At 37.5% G+C, this 13,618-nt stretch overlaps 2 protein-coding genes across 3 annotated transcripts in view; one reads left to right on the forward strand and one right to left on the reverse strand.

The window, feature by feature from the left end:
* Window positions 1-10,009, forward strand: DNAJC2_3 (DnaJ (Hsp40), sub C, member 2). Its single transcript, XM_051213311.1, has 5 exons — window positions 1-30; window positions 1,819-1,963; window positions 2,000-2,080; window positions 3,249-3,307; window positions 9,605-10,009. Exons 1-5 carry the CDS (start codon window positions 27-29, stop codon window positions 9,694-9,696), a joined length of 381 nt encoding a protein of 126 aa, XP_051069275.1. The 5' UTR covers window positions 1-26; the 3' UTR covers window positions 9,697-10,009.
* DNAJC2_1 (DnaJ (Hsp40), sub C, member 2) overlaps window positions 2,984-13,618 on the reverse strand; it is a 25,041-nt gene continuing 14,406 nt past the window's right edge. The window contains exons 11-15 of one of the 2 annotated variants that reach the window (XM_051213310.1): window positions 12,041-12,138; window positions 11,539-11,646; window positions 10,280-10,458; window positions 8,367-8,956; window positions 2,984-3,282 (exon numbers count right to left, since the gene is read on the reverse strand). In XM_051213310.1, coding sequence (XP_051069276.1) covers window positions 8,912-8,956; window positions 10,280-10,458; window positions 11,539-11,646; window positions 12,041-12,138 — 430 coding nt within the window. In that variant the 3' untranslated portion in view covers window positions 2,984-3,282; window positions 8,367-8,911. Of the gene's footprint in view, window positions 3,283-8,366; window positions 8,957-10,279; window positions 10,459-11,538; window positions 11,647-12,040; window positions 12,139-13,618 lie in introns of those variants that run through there. The other variant, XM_035730654.2, reaches the window with a different exon arrangement.

Here is a 13,618-nt window from a genome sequence, read left to right on the forward strand (position 1 = left end):
AGTTTTAGGCGCAAAATTCAAACATAATGTGTAAATGGTAGATTTCAGCTCAGTTGATTAGTATAAGTAACAGAGATTGCCATTTATATATTGACTACGAAATCTAATTTCAATAAATGGGAATTACTTATTAAATCAAAAATAGCTAATGAGGACCAAACAGCTAATTTGGTCGTATTTCTAATACCTAGAGAACATAGTCTCTGATCAAATGTCATGTTTTAATTTGTTGATTAGAAACCTTCGTCAAGCAGTAGTGATCTGTGTAATACGTCAGAAGTTATAATTGTTCTTGAACCACTAACTCATCATGTGTATCAATAGTTCCCGGCCAAGGAACACAGCGAAGTCTTATTAACAGTGTTGTGGTGAAAAATCAATTGAACTGTCTCTCGTTTTGATCTGTACAGCGTTTGAGGCCCATTTAGAGGTTACAAACTGTTATATCCCGATGAGAATAATGAATGGTAACTGTGGAGATCTATTTCTGGTCGAATACCATATGTATATTTTTGTTGTATAATCGCTAAGTAACTAAGCTATTCGTATTCGCGTTCCTCTTATTATAAGCTTTATTTTGACCTATTATTATATGATTTATCATTCTTGAGTTATGCTCTGCTGTCGATTACTACCTCAATCAGTCAGCTACAACGTAGCACCAGGCACATATATGCATCGATCCAAGTTGCCATACCTCATTAACACAACAAGATGGACACCAGATTCATAAAAGTAGTTAATTCAGAGGTGGTAATATATAAAGGAAAGATTGCAATAAGGATATAGTACAGGAAGAAAGAATTAGTTCGTAGAAAGAAAGATATGAAGCGATTTTAATCTCTTAGTTTAAGGGAAGACAGAGTGCATACACCGACGCCATTGTGATCGATTCTGAGCCATGTCACCAAGAGTCTCCAACCATTGGTTACGATAGTCACACGGACCCCAACCAAGTAGTCTGCATCTACCAACATGGATCAGATTAGAATTTAATGACTTCAAGCACTGATGCCACGTTTTGGTTTGGCCGCCCCTAACTTTCTTCCAACCATCTCCAACACCGGTTAGCATTGCACTTCGTGGTAATCGGTGTTCAGGCATACGTAACACGTGGCCCAACCATCTCAGTCGATGAAGATTCACAACCTCATCAACTGATTTACCATCATTCCCTAATGCCCTGCGTCTAACCTCGCTATTACTTACCCGGTGATCCCAGTAGACGCCAACAATATTTCTAAAGCATCTGTGGTTGAATACTAGTAGCTTACGACTATCTTCTACTCTTAATTGCCATGTTTCGCTGCCGTAAATTAAAACAGAACGGACTGCCGCGCAGTATACTCGTCCTTTTATTGATAGACGGATATTTCTCCTTCGCCAAAGGTGACGTAAGTTGGCAAAAGCCAAACGAGCTTTCCAAATTCGTGCTGAGATTTCGTCAGACACCAACCCATTAGGGCTGATCAGACTTCCAAGATAAGTGAAGTTGTCTTGCCGAGAGAAAAGACTCAGCTAGGTGATTGCGGTAGTCACACAGCTATAGATGCACTCGGATCTTGTTAAGCGGACATGTCTTGGTTGCGGGGCCTTTGTAAAAAACTTCAAGTACCAACACAGTTGGAACAAATGACATCAAGCTGTGTATGTACATCTTTCAGAGCGACCTTTCAAAGATAGTTCAGAAACTTCCACGAATATTTTGTGGGACAGTATTAGCCTGGTTTTTACACAAAGTATTTTTAGCTAGTTTGTTTACCTTTTGTGACCATTTTGTTTCATTCAGAATATTAAAATATGATTACTTATAAATAGCATACGAAATACTTGGAAATCCCGTCAAACGTCTTGCGTATGATAGTGTGGATCCAGTCGTCGTAGATGATTCAGTTCCTACCATCAGTGAAATCAAGTCCAACTTCTTCACTTCATTGGGAAACTTTTTTTATCGTAAATCTAGGTAACTGTCGTTTCCAAATAGTCATTTTTCATGAAGGTGGTCTAAAAAGCAACCTACTCCTCACCTTGGTAACAGTCTAACTGATATAGATGAAGTCCTCAAGTTTTATGACTTCTGGTAAGTTAATAACGAAGCAAACATTTAATATGATTTTTATTTCTATCTATATACTGTATAATCAATAGCTTGCTCATTGTTTTCCTCAGACAAGCATTTACCCTGAGCTAAGAAGGTACAACTAACGTTTACGAATCTTCGGAATTTTTCAATACTTGTCCCCTCATGTGGCTGTATTTCACATAGTCTTGGTTTCCAGTCTGTGTCTGGTTTAAATTTTAGTTATATATAGTGTAATGCTCTCCACAACTTATTTTGAAATGCACAATCATGGACCTCATAATCACGTGCATAAACTTTTCAACCTAGCCATACACCTACTAATAGAATTTAACACATGTTGCAATTTATAAAGACATAAATATACACTCAAATCTAACTTGGAGCGTTTTTTCATGACAAAATTATTGATTGTGTTGTTGACGTGAGTTAATTTAGTGTATAATCAGTCTTTTTGTCTATGACAATCCCAGTCGGAAGAATATTGAAACAACTACTTGCTTTTAACCACTAAGTATCTTATGACTACAAAATATCCAGAAATCTAGAACCCTTAGTCTTTGCTTTGTTCATCCTTATGTTCGCATCTGAATACTCATTAACAGTTTTAGCGTTTTCTATGTGCAAATGCTTGCTTACTAAGGGCAGGAAAGGGTATCAACTAGGGCTTATCATATTCACAAAAATGTCCAATATCGTATTAAGGCACCATAACCGCGAATTAGCTGGGCTAATACGTAGGAGCACTAGTTCTAATATGCGCCAACGATTGTTTTGAACTAAATTACTAGTCGGTTTCCCTGTTTATCTTACTATCATTTATGATCGTAATAATGAATAAATATATTGGCCACCATTAAACCTTGTCACAACAACACTCAAAAAAATATGGACCAGTTCACAATAAATCAAACAATTAAAAAGCCATAATAAGGAAAACCAGTTATAGAAGACCAATATGTACAGAATAATATTATAATTAGTCATTTTTAGACACTTATGTGAATATAGCATCAATGGTATTTGTTTGAAAAGCATTTGAGGATTCCCAGCAGTACCAAATGCTGGTTGTCTCGAGGTATCCTCTGCACTAGTATCGCAAAGTCGCTTGTAACGCTACTATATATTTCTTGAGAGAAAAATATCTCGTTGCTTTAATTTTTTACAGGGAAGAATATGATACCTGTCGTGATTACTCATATCTAGATGAAGAAGATAAGGAAAAAGGTGAAGAGTACGTTTCTCAATGTTACCCTTCTTTTACTAACTTATCCAAAATTATTGTTTGTTCAGTACTCGTTACCGTTCACTATTGTTATCAACATTTGATTTTCAGTCAGTCAGTCAGCTATAACGTAGCACCAGGCACATATATGCATCGGTCCAAGTTGCCATACCTCATTAACACAACAAGATGGACACCAGATTCATAAAAGTAGTTAATTCAGAGGTGGTAATATATAAAGGAAAGATTGCAATAAGGATATAGTACAGGAAGAAAGAATTAGTTCGTAGAAAGAAAGATATGAAGCGATTTTAATCTCTTAGTTTAAGGGAAGACAGAGTGCATACACCGACGCCATTGTGATCGATTCTGAGCCATGTCACCAAGAGTCTCCAACCATTGGTTACGATAGTCACACGGACCCCAACCAAGTAGTCTGCATCTACCAACATGGATCAGATTAGAATTTAATGACTTCAAGCACTGATGCCACGTTTTGGTTTGGCCGCCCCTAACTTTCTTCCAACCATCTCCAACACCGGTTAGCATTGCACTTCGTGGTAATCGGTGTTCAGGCATACGTAACACGTGGCCCAACCATCTCAGTCGATGAAGATTCACAACCTCATCAACTGATTTACCATCATTCCCTAATGCCCTGCGTCTAACCTCGCTATTACTTACCCGGTGATCCCAGTAGACGCCAACAATATTTCTAAAGCATCTGTGGTTGAATACTAGTAGCTTACGACTATCTTCTACTCTTAATTGCCATGTTTCGCTGCCGTAAATTAAAACAGAACGGACTGCCGCGCAGTATACTCGTCCTTTTATTGATAGACGGATATTTCTCCTTCGCCAAAGGTGACGTAAGTTGGCAAAAGCCAAACGAGCTTTCCAAATTCGTGCTGAGATTTCGTCAGACACCAACCCATTAGGGCTGATCAGACTTCCAAGATAAGTGAAGTTGTCAACGCGTTCGACTACTTCACTCCCTATCCTTAGTTCAGGTGTTGACCCAGACCAGTCCTGAAGCAATAGCTTGCATTTAGAGGGAGAAAAGCGCATTCCAAACATTCTGGCATTGTTGCTTAGTGCTATCAAAAGACTGCATTTTATCAGCGTCTTCACCAAACAGGACTATACCATCTGCGTATTCTAAGTCGATAAGTGGACCTCCTGGAAGGAGACCAATACCCGAGAATTCAGTAGACGAGTATGTTATTCCCATCAATAGGTCTGTGATGAAGTTAAACAAAAATGGAGAAAGTGGACAGCCTTGACGGACACCACTTGAGGTTGCGAAATTAGATGAAAGTTCGTCATCAGCTCTGACTCGACTAGTAGTGTTCGAGTAAAGAGTCTTCACAAGGTTTATGTACTTCTGAGTTACGCCTTTCAATGACAGACACTGCCACAGAATCTCGCGGTCTACCGAGTGAAATGCTGCTTTTAAGTCAAGAAAGACCACCATTGTCGGACGCCGATAAGTATGACTATGTTCTAGAACCTGACGAATGGTGAATATGTGGTCGATGCAACCACGACCAGGTCTAAAGCCAGTTTGGTTCTCTCGTGTTTGCAGTTCACGAGTCTTAGTTAGGCGTCTGATAATTATCGAGGCTAGTATTTTAGATAATTATATTAGTTAAACTAATCCCTCTGTGGTTGTCACAGGATGATTTTGACCCTTTCTTATATATTGGGACGATAAGTGATTGTGACCAGTTAGATGGAATAACGTCTAACTCCCAGATTTTAGCTAAAATATTAGTCAACCTAATCGCTAAAATTGGACCACCATCCTTAAAGACCTCTAGAGTCAATCCATCTGCCCTTATTCGTTTCAGATTAGCTGCAGCCTTTTGAACTTCTGCTAGAGTTGGGGGACCTACTTGAATGTTCCATTCAGGCTGTTTGGTAATGGTGGGCAGTTGTAGAGTAGCTGACGACCAGCTGAACTGTTCTCTGAAATGTTCCACCCATCGTTCTAAACGTCTGGACTGGGAGCAGATGAGAGTCTTGTGTTTTTCCGAAATAGTCTGTCTTACACTTGACTTATTAATTCCGGTTTCTTTTATTAGTCTGTAGAGCTGTCTTGTGTTCCCTATAGCCGCCGCCATTTCCATCTCTTTTGCTTTCGTTGCCCACCACTGCTCACGGTCGTTCCTTAGACTTTTGCCTAACCTAGATCTGATTTGTTGTCGCTCTTCATCGTGTTCAGAGCCTGATGGGATGAGTTTACAAGAATCCATCAGTGCAATATACCTTGAGGAAATCCACTGGTTCTTTGTAACCCTGTGGTTTAAATCACTAACAGATGTCACTGCTGTTTGTATAGCTTTTCAAGCAACATCTGGGTCAGCCTCGTTTTCAGAACTACCCAAGTGTGACCTCAGTTGTTCCTGGAACCTACTTTTGGTTTTCTCGCAACTCAATTCAGTTCTAATGTGTCTTTTTTGCGTCCAGTGAGGCGCAAGCAGATGCGTGCCCGTATTAGGGCGTGGTCGGAGTCCAAGCAGGTACTCCAGAATGAGCGACAATCTTCTACTGACCCTCTCCAACGATGACTGATGGCAATATGGTCTATTTGAGTCCATCGGTGGTTTGGTGTGGGGAGTCGATGTCTTTCATTATGCTTAAAATTTGTGTTTGCTAAAAATAAACGATTGTGTGAGCACAGTTGCAGCAGACGATCACCATTATCTGTTCGTTGTGCCGGAATACTAAAATACCCACCTAAATGCCTTTCTATTCAGTTTAGACTACCTATCTGGGCATTAAAGTCACCTGCTACGAGTACTATGTCTGAACGTTTAGCTTTCTGAAGAAGTTCAGATAGCTTTCTGTAAAATTCATCTTTTACTTCATCTGAGCTGCAGTCGGTGGGAACGTAGGCAGAAACGACAAAAAGACAACGACGTGTGTCCCTATCCTCCCCAGTTCTTACGGAGCCGTTTAGCCGAACAGCACATAAACGACTGTTAACGGCGATCCACTCTAACAGTGCTTACTGCTAGCCCTACTCCTGCCAGTCCACGAGATCTGGCCGTCGGGTCACCAGATACACGGAGGGTGTATCTCGTTGGCTCTCCGTTTTGCCGAGGTGAGGTCAAGTGAATGACCACACTGAGATCCTGTATTTGTGTTTCAGAGACACAGCATACATCAATGGTGCGATATTCTATGGTTCTAGCCAAGGAGGCTTGTTGACCGATTTGACATAGGGTGCGTACGTTGAAGGCTCCAATGTGTAGTTTGGAGCGAGGTTTCAGTAGACCTGGGACAGTGTTTTGAGCACTAGAATCGTTGGCTATGGTAACATTTGAGGAGGAAGCCGAAAAGGGAAGTTTAGAAGTGAAAGTCGATGTAGGAGGAATAATAGAAAGTGAAGACGGAGGTTGATTATGAATACAGTGGTCTTGAGTGCTGTTAGAGGTATGAGGGCGATTATCACTTTCCGGTTGCCCACACCGTGGAAGGGTTGTTCTGGAGGTACCTGAAAAGGAAATTGGATTAGAGGTGGCCTTAGTGACCTGGGAGCGTGACCGCAGTACCCAAGGGACAACTGCTTGAGGTCGGTCACACACGATCTTTTTATGGGTAATTTTTGTGTTAGCTCCGTACTTGTTGAGACCTTACCGCCGGAGACGGATATCCGTGGGATAAGGTGAGGTGTGCATTTTTAGGGTCGACCTTCTCTAACCCCACCCCTCCTTGTGGGAAGGCAGCATCGCTGTCATGCTGATTGTCTGAAGGAAACATCTGACTGCTGTCACACCTCTGTACAGTCAGCAGTACGACTTCACCTTCGGACCTTGGGTTTGTTGCTTTTAGTCTTACCGCTCTTCAACCGACCTGTCTGACATGGTAGGACCTTGAGGAACGGTTGTTCCAGCCAGCATAGCTCGGTTGCTTCATCACGATGGGTAAGCCCGACCATCACGTCAAGGTAGCAACAACGGTCGGGTGATTACTACCTCCGACATTCATAACCACTTTTGGCTAAATCGTGTACAAATGTTGTTTCCTATTTTATGGTACTATGTGGTCTGTCTGGTTGGTATATAAACCTAGTGTTTGAAATAAATGAATAATATCGCAGTGGGTGAAATTGGTGTTCTGGACCTAACTGGCTGGACTAGGTAGGAAACAGGACCGATAAGGACTCTAAACGTCTCGTACAAGTTCTACGCGTCATTGGTCCGATCGATAATTCACTGTTCTTTAATTGGCGGTAACAGTACGCTATACATTAGCAGGGCACACAGGCCACAAGTTTAATGCAATGATACAAGAATTGTTGACAGTAGCTCAGATGAGTTGAGTAGTTCCCGACAGTTAGCAGATACACGCTCCAACTACCAAGTTTTTCAGTTTTCATGTAAGCTTTGTGTAATTTTGGAAATTACTCATACTACTGAACACAAGATTCGCCGGGATATCTCAAGCTTTAACTGAGATCATGAACCTATAAACGTAGGGAGCACGCAAAAACCCGGTGCTTAGATATGAATGTATCATAAAACCACAAAGAACTATACCGGCTATTTTCATAGCTTAAACCTATCTAGCAATATAATCTACTTTAAAGAAAAACTATAGGAAATTGGTTGAACGATAGTGTTATCGTGATACTAAGTTATCGGTACATTATGAAAAATGTAATCATCAAGAAACCCATAAAGTTTGACAATTTCAAAACTAGGTATTTTACGAGGAAGACGCACGTTCGTACTACGTAGCTAACATGCTTACATAATTTCTTTTATAGTAGAGAACCGAAATATAACATCTTTCAGATGTTTGGTTAGAGGGAATGTTGATGTGATATTCAAAAGCATCGAGATGAGTTGCAACTGAAGTTAATTATATGGTACTTCAATTGCATAGCAAATTCTTGCTACTTATATTACATTGATTAGTGCACAGCTTAAAGGAAATGACAAACATTAACTTTAATCAGATGAACATATCTACAGAATCAGATATTTCGTGGGGATTTACTTGTTTCTTTACATCAGTGAATGCACTATTAGTGATGAAAATAGTATAAATTACCTGATGAACTGTGCATATACTTCGATAGATTAGATATGTGATATTTGGGCAATGGATAAAACGTTCAAACATAATCCATTTACAAAGTAGTTGACGAGTAAATTTCAATGAACGGTGGAAAAAAACAGTTTCTTCTTTCACATTTTCATGCGTAGTATTTCTACTAAGCAGTAATACATAGAGGACGAATGGTGCAGTAAAAGCTCAAAAGGCTAAATATTTAATACAAAAGACGAATGTATCAAAGAATAGTTAGCATTTTAAAACACTGGATGTTGATAGGATCAACAAGTATAACTGATTATGAGTTGTGTATAGGGAAAAGCAATTTACATATAAATTGACCAACTTTGGTAGTTTATCAATACATTAAACAGTTTAGTTGAGATTAAAACGAAATAATGAACATCTGAAACTGTTATTCCTACTTCATTTGTCTAAATGATTGTGTTTACTAAGACGTTAAAACCGAACAGTGTAAAGATAGTTTTATCTCTTTTTGGAAGAATTCCGTGACTATATCAGGTAACTGTTTTGGACAAAGTTCAAGATTTCTTGGCCGCAGCCAAAGCAGCCTTTTTAGCGCGAACCTAGATGAAAGTTGAACAAAGAAAAAAGTAATCCTACTTAATGAAACAATTCAACACTAAAACGTTTCTACAAACAAACACTAATTTATATAACTAGAAAAATCAATAAGTCAAAAACGGCCTGTGTTCATCCCATTTTATTTCTGGGCGATTTTGATTATGAACCATGATGATAAATGTGTACCTACCTAATCACTTTAAATGACTTGTTTCTATCTACTACATGACCACTATCGATCAAGTGAGATAGAACAGAGCTGCATATTGTTTTAACGATACCACGAAGGGAGGTGTTCACTAATTCTTTGGATCAGTTGTCTGGTTGTGCGCAAAATAAAACTTACTCCACAAGAGCAGATGTATTCATAGATACACATGGATGTGGCAGTACCAGATGACTTATTCTTTAGTTGAGGAATCTCCATAGATCAAATCGGAAACGAGAGATAGAGGTTAGCTGTATTAAACGTCCTCCTCATTGCTCTAGTCAGCCTATCCCGTAGCATGTTACCAGGTATATTTCCGTCGAATTCCAGCTTCAAGAAGAGAGGTTTCTTATTAACCCCTAATGTCGCTACTTTCCTGTGATTTATCGCATTTTTACTAGTTTCCCTTATGGGGTTTGATCTTGTCTCTTACACACAGCAGAAGCTTTGGAAACTCGAGCTAACAATCCAGGTCTTTATATTCATAAGAGATTTGTAACACCTTTATCTCTTCCTTGGCCTAATTGGCCTTAACAAGAGATTTCATTTATTATTTTCCATACTTTGTTCGTTGACTTTTTTCACCTCCCCTTTGATTTTCAAATAAACGCTTCGTTATCCAATTATCTGAATACTTCTTATTACATGTTGTAGTTTTTATGAATGTTATTTCAGCATCCACATTTTTCAAATCATTGACCTATTTCCCATTATGAAACACGGACTCAAACCTTTGTTATTCTTATAGCAACTGGTACACCCGTCATCACACTGTCGATTTGTACTTTCTATTTATTATGTTTATTTATGTCACTGTGACTCGTAAAGTACATTGATTAGTTCAATAGTTTCGTATATGTATACAAATATTACTGTATATTACAGTAATGTTATAAATCAAGAGTTTTCGAGGTGAGGCGGTTTATTATGATAGGATCAGAAAATGTAGATCGTGTTTTAAGCCTTTTGCAAACGATACATACATCTGTACATAGGTATAGTTACAATCCTATGTATCTTAGGCGTTCATTAAAAAAGCATATTGATAACTATTAGGGAACTCGTACTTCACAGTAAGTAATATGTATCTAACTTTTAAATTTAAGAGTAAACTCACCTGTTCTGCTAACTCTTTACACCTTATTATGCATTCACGTCGAGTACGAGTACCGACAACATTCGCAATAAGTTGCCAACGATCATCCGAACCAGAATCTCCAGCATTACTTGGATAAGTCTTGAGGGCTTGTTCTAAGGCACGTTGTTCAATAACTGTCCAAGGACGAGATACTTCAGCTAATGATAGAGTAAACAACACAAAGGAAGGTTAATATAAAATTACATATAATCGGTTAATATCGACAATCACTATACTATGAGTTTTTGTGTTCACCGAAGTTACGATCCTATTTAGTGTGCACAAGGTGTTCTGAAAGTTATGAATGGATAGATCATAAGTATTTCATTCAAGTTGTTAAAGCGGACAAGAGTGCTTTTAGACTTTAATGATTTGGAGGAAAATAGTAATTTAAACAAATTTGTTGATAATGAGCAAACATGACGCATGTGCAACAACATGAGTTTGTAATTAATTCGTCAACTGAAATGAAGATAATTATGTTCTATGCAATTTTAAAAAAGACTTTCATCGAGTATGTGACAATTATTTGTATCTAAAATAATAGTCGCAGTTTTAAAGAGCAGGTTATACAAAACATATGAAAAATAAATAGCAGCGACCATACTGAAATTCCTGCAGGTTTAGTATTTTATCCAAAGTATCAGAAAATCGTCGAAAGTATGATAGTTAAGCAATCATTGAAGGTTTTGACAAAACTATATTGTATTTGCTAGAGAATGACATGAAAACGGAATTCGCTTTTGCTGAAATATCACCAACTGAAAAGACTGAAGTTAATATCTCAGTAAGTGTTTGTTCCCGGTCCTCAGACCGTTTCTGATATTCCCACAAAAATACGTTAATTTGAATAATTAGGAGCGACATATATCAAAATATCCCCATCAATACTTGTTATTAACTGTACAAAAAATTGATATGGTTCGAAGGAAGCACGACAACAACGATTTGATCTATTTTTAGTGCATAATAAATCTATATTTGAATGCACTGAGTTTTAAAATGTTTTACCTATACTGATAAATAGTCAAATTCCAATAAATTGAACTGAGTAATACAAAACGTTAATGAGTCAATAAAATAGCGTATGAATACAATTTACAATGTCAGAAGATGAAATCGTTATAGTAAACAAAAAGTATCTAATTTACTGAGTTGCATGATAACTCCTTTTCTAACAATCATTTAAAGAAAATGACTAGTGAATTCAAATAAATTAATTTTATTATAGAACAAACCTTCTAATTGGGTTGTAATTGTCACATTTTTGACAGCATCAGTTTCTTTAACAGAATTGGTAAATGAATCAAATGCTTTAGTATTGGCTGTTTTACGCAAATTGGAATCTGTGAAAGGATAAAAAAAGGAGAAAGATGGACTAAAAACATCTGAATGACTATCACAATTAACCGCCTTTCTATACATAAAACTAGTTGGATTCTCAAGAGAAAGCTAAACCTAGTGAAGCCGAATATGTGTGAAGAAAGAAAATACACGCTAGAATACAGAGAGAACATGGTTAAGAGAAGGATCTAAGACGTGTGTTACACAATGTTATTTGTCAAACATTATAATACGAACACAACCAGGTAAACACCAAAGAGATATCATTATTTTCTACCATGTTATATATGTATGCCAAACAAGTAAGTAGTACATGTAACGTAATTTTATCTTAGAATATTGTTTACGGATAAAAATATAATAACAAAGCGTGCTACGAAACGAAGGGTGACTTACCTTCCTCTTTTAAGAGTTTTGCTTGCTTTAAAACGTCTTTACCAGACACAGAGACACCACTAATATGTTGATTTACATAAGCAGCTATCGCTTCCCAGCTTGAGATTTCAATTATCAATAGAAAAAATACCATAAATTAAGATTCAAATAATGTACTTAGTGAAAAGTACTTGAAAATATACATAGTTTACTGGAGAACATAGTCAAGTAGCTAACCAATCACAAGCTCGAGTACTAAGGTTTAAGAACCCCTAATTTTATCCATGTTGAAATAAGTGCGGTAAGTTCAGAAACTATGAATCAATAGCTGAAAGTTAAGTGAATCAACTGTTAGTTTGTGCTGATTTTGAGTAATATGAGTCAATGGTGTAATATATTGGAGAAGTGTTCAAACATTTCCAGCAGCATGTGAGTTCGTGATAACCACAACTACTGCGCTCTCACATCCTACTTTCTCTTCTATTCCCGCTAGTAATAACTTACTGCTGGCAACATCTCTAAAATAAAGCCAGTGCCAACGATTCTAGATTATGAAACATTAAACCCAGTTTATTAAAATCCCAGTTGAATAGTGTGGCTTTAGTTTTTAAAATCTGTGTCAAATTGAACACGACAACTTGAGCTACCTCTAGTTTACTATGAAACAGTAGCAGTAACTTTTAGTACACTTCAATAAACGATTTGAGAAGGCAAGAGAGTCTAATCGGAACTCAAAAAATTGTATTGTAGACTGTAAATGTGACGAATGGAAGCGACGTATACCGGGGACATTTTTACGTATTAATTGTTGGCAAAAACGAGGACTCAAAAGCAAGATGTAATGCCAAACATTTCAAATTTATCAGAGGGAAGAGCCAACAAATTAAAAAGTGGTGGAACTATCATTGAAAAAGACGGATCAGTGATTGATCCCTGAACACTGTAGTCGAAACGATAAGCTGAATACTTTTAGGAACATCTTAGCCATCATCAACCAACATTCTAGCACAGCTAAATCGACATGACAAAAGGCAGAAAACCCAGTTAAGTTAATTCTGAGGCATTCTAAACCAGGATTATCCATTAGATTAACTGAGATGAGGTTAGGAAATAATTTTATTTAACTGGTCGCCACCACTAACTATCTGATGCGTTCTGAAAATAACGGCGAACACTTCTAACAACAACCACTACGGACAATAAACACAGATAATTTCGATTCTTTAGCCACAGAGGGAAGTTAGATAATGAATGTAAGACTCAATAATTTACTTTTTTTGCACTAACCATTTTAATAGTCAAAGAACCTGGTGCATATTTCTACTCAATTTACGTAAACTACGTAAAAACAATACCAAGGCTGTCTAAATAAAATTTTCTGCTGTTAACTTATCTAATAAGTAATCCATCACAACTGACCAATTGATCATTTATTTTTCTTTATTAAATGGTAAATCTATATTAAACCACTTGGGAAACAGGTAATAGACTGTTTCCACTTCTACAGTTGCACTCTCTATATTTCAGTATAAAGACTAGTTATCGGGTCAATTAAAAAAGACATTTCTTCAGTGAATTAGTGCTTTTTAAAAGTAAAAA

Source organism: Schistosoma haematobium, chromosome 3 (assembly GCF_000699445.3).
Source record: "Schistosoma haematobium chromosome 3, whole genome shotgun sequence".
NCBI lineage: Eukaryota > Metazoa > Platyhelminthes > Trematoda > Strigeidida > Schistosomatidae > Schistosoma > Schistosoma haematobium.

Excerpts from the sequence above, each read along its gene's own strand:
- DNAJC2_3 (XM_051213311.1), top strand. Across the intron at positions 2,081-3,248 it reads CTCAAGTTTTATGACTTCTG|GGAAGAATATGATACCTGTC; the intron begins GTAAGTTAATAA and ends AATTTTTTACAG. Across the intron at positions 3,308-9,604 it reads TGAAGAAGATAAGGAAAAAG|AAGCTTTGGAAACTCGAGCT; the intron begins GTGAAGAGTACG and ends TACACACAGCAG.